The sequence below is a fragment of the Thunnus thynnus genome, chromosome 4 (assembly GCF_963924715.1).
Source record: "Thunnus thynnus chromosome 4, fThuThy2.1, whole genome shotgun sequence".
Classification (NCBI taxonomy): domain Eukaryota; kingdom Metazoa; phylum Chordata; class Actinopteri; order Scombriformes; family Scombridae; genus Thunnus; species Thunnus thynnus.
In genome coordinates this window covers 21,418,922-21,427,542 of record NC_089520.1, presented here as the reverse complement: position 1 = coordinate 21,427,542, position 8,621 = coordinate 21,418,922, and the positions used below count along the sequence as shown (strand labels likewise).

The window sequence follows — 8,621 nt, the reverse complement described above, 5'->3', positions numbered from 1 at the left end:
AATTATTCACATTTTTGATGGGGACCCCCTGGAACCCTCTCAAGGACCCCTGGATCCCTTCGTTTGGAATTGTGTTTTCTGTAGCGCCACAATTATTTTTTCTAGGATGGCGAAGTCACGACCCGCCGTACTCTGCCTCTGATTGGCTTACCCTGATATTCTTACCCTAACCCTAACCAATCACACTCCTCATGCCTAAACCTAACCAACCCAACCAACGAAGGCAACGAGTAACTAGCCAATCAGAGGCAATTTAGGGCGGGTCAAGACTTCGCCATCCTAGGAAAATAAATTGGCTCCGCGGTTGGGGTTAGGTTTGGGTTACGGTTATGGTTCGGCGAGGCAGAGATAACTGGTTTGGGTTAAGGTAAACTTGGGGTAGGGCCGGGTACAGTTCAAGGTGAGGGGAGACACATATCGACCGGGAAACAGACTTCGACATAACAACTGGCACTTTGGCGGGTTGGGGTCGCTGTGACGTATTTCGTGTCACAGTGGAGTGGGAGGGGCTTGACTGGTAGCGGGAGGCTGGTGTGAAGACAGCGGTCGAGCCGAGCCGAGCTGCGGGAACTGCGGCTGCCTTTAGGACCAACTAGCGACTGAAACTCACTGCCAAGATGTCCGACGACGAGCAAGAGCAGACCATCGCCGAGGATCTGGTAGTCACCAAGTACAAGATGGGGGGTGACATCGCCAACCGTAAGTTGATATCAACGTGTAGCTGTTAGTACCTAACGGTCGATCAGCTCTGCTCGGCCTGTCGTGCAGCGAGCTAACGTTAGTTCCTCCACAGCAGCAGCAGCAGCAGCAGCAGCCATGTGGTTTACATGCGAGGCACACAAATGCTACATTAACCGGCTGGATAGATAACTAGCAGGTGCGTTTGGGTCAGCTAATGTTTGGTCTGCCGCTCAACGTTGACGTTAAGCTTTCCTGGAGGCAGCTGTTTGTCTGTTAAACTAACGTGGGATGCTAACAAGCTAGCTCAGCCTGTTGCCCAGTGCAGGCAGTTAAAAATGTCAAGCAAACGTTAACGAGCTGAAAGATAAGTCAGCTAACTACAGATATGAAGCCACTTTTACGTTAGTTAGCTACATGTTTCTCTGATTTGTATCACCAAAATGAATTCTTTGTGTTAGCTTCTCCACAACTTTTCATGGTAAAGTTATCTCCTTTATTTACAGAACTAACATGCTGATATATCTGCTAAGTTATAGCAGAGGCATAATTTAAGGTCTTCAGCTTGCATGTAACCCAAACTTTAATGCATATACAGACCAAGTACTTTGAAAATTCTGCCTGTTTTTAATCAAAAATACAGCATGATGAAAATACTTAATCAGTGGAAATAAAGGATGGCTGCATTATATGAAATTACAAGTGGGAGATGTGGATAAGATCCTCTGTCAGAAAAAGTGCAAAAAGTGTTCCTAATATTTTGTCCACCCTATTAACATACATGAGGGGGCAAAATATTAGGAACACTTATCAATATAATGCACTCCATCACAACACCACCTTTTCTGACAATGTCAACAAAAACTGAAAATGTATAAGCTTCATTAAAGTAGAATTTATGGCAGAGCTGTTGTATTGTATCAGATTTCAACAGTGTTCCTATTAAAGTGCTTGGTGAGTATAATTTTAGACACAAATGTTCACAATATTTTTGAGTCAGTACCCAGACACAGGGTGGAGCTATAGTGGAGGTGGGTGATATGGTGTCTTTAGAAAATATCATTAGTCACTGTATGTGGATGGTAGGGCATTCAAATAACGTTATGCATTGTTTTAAGAGAGAATCTTAGATCATATTTGGTCTCACATCACAGTATCAGTTGTATATTATGTCAATATAATACTTCATCTACCTGCTCTACTTGCTTCCTGGTCCTTTCCTCCTGCCCTCCTCTTAATCTTTTACTGTTCGTTTTGCTCTGTCATCCAGAGGCTCTTCGTCTGGTTGTGGAAGCAGCCAAGCCAGGTGTGTCTGTGCTCAGCCTCTGTGAGAAAGGGGATGCCTACATCATGGCAGAAACCGGAAAGGTCTTCAAGAAGGAGAAGGAAATGAAGAAAGGTGAGGCCAGCATGGTTACAAGTACATCTGTTGTGTATTTGAGGTTGATGTTTGTGTGTGAATCCACAGGGGTTTTTAAATGTTCTAATATGGTGGCAGAGGATGACAGTGTGTTTTTATTGTGTGATCCAAGTGTCACTCCCTCCATCCTTGTTTAGTTTTTTTTTTTTTTTTTTTTGCTTAAGTTGTGGATGATTTCCAAATGAAGACTTGGTGGTTCTCTTCTCCCTCTTCTAGGCATTGCCTTTCCCACCAGCGTCTCAGTCAATAACTGTGTTTGCCACTTCTCTCCCCTGAAGAGTGACCCCGACTACACACTTAAAGATGGGGATCTGGTCAAAATGTAGGCACCACGCTCTGCAACAATGTCACCCCCTCCTTCCCCTGTGTGTCTTGAGTCTCCCAGTGTCTTGTCCTCCCTTCTTTCTTTGTTATATCTCGGCTTGTGTGTGAGGGTTTTCTCTTTGCTGTTGACTGTCTGCTTCATCATTAAGGTCTTGTCTTCCTGTCTGTCCTGTGTGGCAAACCACAAGTAAGATTGAACGTTTTTAGAGTAGGGGGTGTCTATTTTTTTTAAAAGTGATAAAATGGACTTTAGCCTTGATGCTAAATCCCATTTATCATACTTTTCTAATGCAACGGTGTGCTTTGAAAAAGGAAGAAAACTCATCTTAGTTGTTGTATTGCCACTTCTGTCTTTGTCCTCTGTGATGTCTTTTGTGCTCCGTGTACATTTTCAGTGTTTTAAAGATGTTTGTTATAGCTCATGGTGATGTGGTTATACACACTAGGTTTGTATGTTTCTCAATTCACACACATACACACACTTGCAGCCTAACCTTCTGGCTGGGCACGTCTGTCTAATTAAATACCATCTGTAGCGCCACTCCTTTGAATTCACAATAAGTCCTTCATGGCAGTCCAGCTGATGTACAGCCAAAAAGAAATTCACCTTGGAACATATCTTTTGTTTAATGGCCATAACGGATTAAGTTGTTTTATTTTTGTCTGACCTTATTGTTTAGTCTTTTATGAGTCTCATTTCCCAAAGTGCAACATAGTTGACATTCTGTCCTTCCGAGTAGATTTGATTGATTGATTCCTGCATCAACATTAGTAATCTTGACAGCTGAGTGGCAGTTAAACTTGAAATGAATTTGATACATCATTGATTTTATTTCATTTATTGTTGTAAAAACTTTCCTTCCACCTTTTCTTTTTTCTTCTGTAGAGATCTAGGGGTTCATGTTGATGGCTTCATTGCAAATGTCGCTCACAGCTTTGTGGTGGGAGCCTCTAAGGTAAGAACCTTTTTTTTTTTTTTTTTTGGTAATGTTCTGCATCTGCCACAGTTTTGTATCGTCTTTAGAACATACCTTGAAGTCCTCTTCTCACTGCGTCTTATTTCTGTAGGAGAATCCCATCACAGGCCGGAAAGCTGATGTAGTCAAAGCCGCCCATCTGTGTGCAGAAGCAGCGCTTCGCCTTGTTAAACCTGGTAACCAGGTACACTTAACCTCCTCCTCACAGTCTTTCCTGTTGTTATAAGTTACTTTCTCTACAGTGGCTGACTCTCATCATGGAAAGGTTTAGATGGGTCTTCAAATTATTCTGAAGAATTTTAAAGTCTGGCTGTATGTGTCACTGTGTGAAATTCCTCTTTTTGAGCTGTATTTTCTCTTAGACAGTTCATTGAAAATCCTCTAATAGACTTACATTTTTTTGCGAGACTTTTTATTCCACCTCTTCCCTCTTCTTTGCACCCATCAGATTAAAAAAAAGAGATGACATTATCGCAGTGGTTTGAAATACAACCTAAAATGAAAGCTTTCTTCAGACTGCATTTCAGCTGCAAAATTTGCAAAAATATTTTGCATGTGAGAATAATATTGCCTGACCAATACAGGATTTTTGAGAGTCATGTTGATATTTGAGACATTAAAAATCTGAATGATATATCGGCTGATATATATATTTTTTTACATACCCCATAACATAAATAAAAGATTTTGATAAGGTTCCTATAAATTTTTTTTTTTTTTAGTAATTGTGGCCTGGAAATCTACTGGGCAGGACATTTTACAGTTGAAAAATAAACTTGTCACTACTTTCTGGTACCATAGAAGAACTATTGAATTAAAATTATAGAATGGTGAAAATGTTTCAAAATATATTTTTGACATTTCTGTGCTTAAATTTCTTGTCTTGTATCAGCCTGCCCGATTCATCAGTTGGGCTCTAGAAAGTAATTTCCTTTTTCTCTCTGTCTCTCAGAACACTCAGGTGACGGAGGCCTGGAACAAGATCGCCCAGTCGTTCAAATGCACACCTATTGAGGGTGAGTGTCTATTGAAAGTTTGTTCTCTTAGTGCGCTGTGTCATGAAAGGACATTGAGGTCAACCACAAGTGTGCACATTGAGATACCTTTCGTCCTTAAATTTCCTCTTTACATCTCTTCGGTATATGATAATGACTGTAATGGGTTTACAAAATGCAGCTGGATGTTTTTGTGGATGATGTATTTTTTCCTGTATAATATAATGAGTTCTCGTGTCCGCTTCTGTGGTTTGAAGGTATGCTGTCTCATCAGCTAAAGCAACATATCATCGATGGAGAGAAGACCATCATACAGAACCCGACAGACCAGCAAAGGTACATGTTTGTCATTTTTACTCAAAGAAGGAAAATACAAAAAACATGTTTTCACAGATATATTTAATGGCGTCTGTCACTACTGTAAGTTTCAGTTTGATTTGATGAGCTTTAGAAATTCTGCCACTACCCTGATACAATGGAGATGAATGAAAATTGGTTTGTGATGTTGAAAGTAACTAAATTTAACATTTGAAAAACTCACCAAAACCAGGAATGATGTTCAGACAACTTGGGAGAATCGACCAACATCACTATGAACAGTTGTAACTGAAACTATTTACAGTGACATATTTTGAGTAACTGTATGTTCTCTGAGAATGAACAGAGCGTGGAAGATGTTGCTCATCTGTTTTGACCGGTTACTGTTGACACTCTTTTCCAGGAAGGACCACGAGAAGGCCGAGTTTGAGGTACATGAAGTTTATGCTGTGGATGTCTTGATCAGCACCGGAGAAGGAAAGGTCAGTGCCCTCTCATCTTTGTTTATTCATCACCCGAAGCTGTCCAAATAGTATGATTCTGCTGTAGCCAATCAGCACTGAAGAGTAAAGGAGAATTGGTCCTCTCTGATCTACTTTCAGGCCAGAGATGGAGGTCTGAGGACCACCATTTATAAGAGGGACCCCAGTAAACAGTATGGCTTGAAGATGAAGACTTCTCGTACTTTCTTCAGCGAGGTTGAGCGACGCTTTGATGCCATGCCCTTCACTCTTAGGTAATATAGACCACCAGCTGCAGAAATTGTATAAACTTTGACCACAGATTGAATAGTGATGCATTTTGGCTTCTACATTTACTTAATACCACCATCCATTTTTGATCAGGGCGTTTGAGGATGAAGCCAAAGCCCGTCTGGGTGTGGTGGAGTGTGCCAAACATGAATTGCTACAGCCCTTCAGTGTGCTACAGGAGAAAGAGGGTGAGCGTTTACCTCTTCCCTTAAACATGTATGTTATTTTTAACAATTGCTTTCACTTTTTATTTATTTATCACTCCCCCTCTGGGTCTCTTTGTTCTCAGGAGAGTGTGTAGCTCAGTTTAAGTTCACAGTGCTGCTGATGGCCAACGGGCCTCACAGAATCACCAACGGGCCCTTCGATCCAGATCTCTACAAGTCAGAGCATGAAGTCCAGGACCCAGAGCTAAGGGTAAGATTGTGAAATCACTGGACGTACATTGAGCACCTTAGTAACAAGCTACAACTATCTGCATGAAGCATTTTTTAAATTTTATACTAAAACGTCTCCTTTCTTCTACAGACTTTACTACAGAGCTCTGCAAGCCGTAAAACACAGAAGAAAAAGAAAAAGAAGGTAACTTTTGAGTTGAAGTTTGACCCCTCACACTGTCCTACAATTAACCCTGTTTTTCATTTCACCTTTGTGTAGTGTTAAATAAAAATAATGTTCAACGTAGCCATCGTTAACCGATCCGTACCTCCCTGTTCACATCCCACAGGCCTCAAAGACGGCAGAAAATGCAACTGGACAGCCAGCTGAAGAAACAGAAGCAGCCGAATAAACAACTGCCTTTCCACACACGCAAGACCCCAAAGAGAAGCAAGAGAAAACACGACAAGCCCCCCCACCCCCCATACGCTCGGCCTGTCATACAACAGAGCTGATTTCACAAATTAAACTGGCAAATTCATAAAAACACTGGAATCAATTGAATATTTAAAGATATTTCACTAATTGTTGAAACTGACACAGATGCTTAACCCTTTACTGCATTAATTGGCAGCAACATGGATCAAATGTTGCTCTGTTTCTTCCTGAACTTGAGCAGGAAATAAAGAATAATTGCAAATAGTTTTACATTTTTGAAAAGATTTGTTGCCAAATGGTGAGTGTGTGACTTCTGTCTGAGGGGGGAAAAAAAACCAAAACATTTTTCCACTCATGCTTGTATTATTTGCAGCTGAAAATGTCCTTTTTAAGAGAATCTGAAGTTCACTTTAGGCATTAATGGAAGTGAACCAGCTTGTATTGTTGACATCTAAATATCAGTAAAGGTTCATTGAATAGATGCTAACAGAAACTATGATCTCATTGGAAAGGCATAATTTCTGAGGCCGCTGTTTCTACTTAACTGTCACATGTTCCCTTTGGCAACAAAGTTATAACAAGTTATCTAAAACTGTTTATATGTGAACAAAGTTATGGTTAAAGGAATATCCAGATGTTTATTGTTCTAGGATCATTTGTGACTTCTCAAACGTGTGAATCTTTAGGAATGATGGTTTTAGTCGTCCATTATTAAACAACTGAGACCGTTTAAAACATTTCAACAGAAATATTTTCGTAACCTCGTCATGCAGTAAAGGGTTAAATTTTTAATTTGTCATTCATGAAATAAGAGCTGGAAATTGTTACAGTAATTCCTCAAATGTAGAAAAAAATTGACAGCAAATGAGTCATTTAGAGGTTTGTAATATAATAGATGGCTTTTGTTTCCAAGTTAAGCTAGTGAGGAAAGTGGAGGTTACTTTTCCATCCTGAACACTTTTTGACTGAAACTTCAACATTTTTTTTAAGCCTTTCTTGGGTAGAGGATGGTGTAGTGACAGACAGGATACAAGGAGAGGGAGAGATGGGTACGACATGCAACTAAGGTCGCTGGCTAGAATTGAACCAGGGACGTTGCGGTTATGTGTCATGCGCAGTAACCATTCGGCTACCAGGGCGCTCTGAAACTTCAACATTTTAACCACACTAGATTTTTTTAAAGCAATAACCTGAGCAGAAGATTGGAACATTTACAAGCAAAAACACAGTTGTAGTCCGCTTGACTTTAGGGAACAAACTGCTACATTTACTGCCATTCCCCTTGAATTTTATGAAAACATAGAGGTCTATATGTTCCAATTTTGAACAACTTTTTTGTATTAGTGACACCTGTTAACTTGCTTTACTGCATCATTAGTTTTGTGAAATGAAAACTGAAGCTGAGCAGGTTTTCTGGGTCTCTTCAGTGGAGTTGGACCAGTAAGAGATCATCTCAGGTCTGAGTTTCATTTAAATGAGAAAAGTAAAATCATGCTTTGTAGCTCAGTCGGTGGGCAAAGGATCTTTACATCTAATGAAATAAAAACATTTTTGTATGTCTATGTTTTCTTGAAAGGACCTTGTCAAAGTTGAGTATTTAAAACTGTCTGCACTGAAATATGAAAACTGCTTATTCATCTCCAAACTAATGTTGTAAGTTGAGAGTTGAGAGTGATGTTGTAAAGCAGCATCAGCAGTGCTGGTCAACATGAAACAGTAAATACCAGAGGATGATTATTTGTTAGCCATCAGAGATTTTGCTATACAGTTTAGCGATCCCTTTAATATCTCTGGGTGTATTAAACTATTGTGGGCTATGTTACAAATCAATGTGCAGAAATGTTTTATGGCAATATTAAATATTACTGACTTTTGAATCAATGTGATGAAGCAACTTTTATTAGGTGCATTGACACGAACAGACATTCATGTCTGTTTATTTGATCGATTTTCTAATACATTAAACATATGAAGATAAATATCAGTATCACTGCATTAAATTACATATATTTTGATTTTATCCATATCTCCCAGTCCTACGCATTAAACTGGTTTTGCTTGTAATACTAATGACCGCTTACAGACTGAAGAGCTTCTGCTAAACAAATATTCTACAATCAAGTAGAAGTAAAACAAAGATTTGATATTTGACAAAACTGTCTTGCCTTAATGTCCATTTAGTAACTTTTCCTGAGCTTTTAACCGAAACATGTGGTCTTTGAGCAGTTTAAGTTTGCCATGAAACTAGATCTTTCCATGATTCTGGGCACAAGTTGGCAGAGCTGCAATGATTAATCAATTAATTGATTAGTCGATTAGTTGATTGACAGAATTAATCGGC

The 8,621-nt window shown here is 39.6% G+C and overlaps 1 protein-coding gene across 1 annotated transcript; it reads left to right on the top strand.

Annotated features, from left to right (window-relative positions):
- Nucleotides 1–501: 501 nt before the first annotated feature.
- On the top strand, nucleotides 502–8,157 carry pa2g4a (proliferation-associated 2G4, a). Its single transcript, XM_067587476.1, has 13 exons — nucleotides 502–699; nucleotides 1,949–2,077; nucleotides 2,315–2,420; nucleotides 3,309–3,378; nucleotides 3,491–3,583; nucleotides 4,352–4,415; nucleotides 4,652–4,730; nucleotides 5,116–5,194; nucleotides 5,315–5,448; nucleotides 5,558–5,652; nucleotides 5,754–5,881; nucleotides 5,993–6,046; nucleotides 6,192–8,157. The coding sequence occupies exons 1-13, from the start codon at nucleotides 618–620 to the stop codon at nucleotides 6,252–6,254; spliced, it is 1,176 nt and encodes a 391-aa protein (XP_067443577.1). The 5' UTR covers nucleotides 502–617; the 3' UTR covers nucleotides 6,255–8,157.
- The last annotated feature ends 464 nt before the right edge of the window (nucleotides 8,158–8,621 follow it).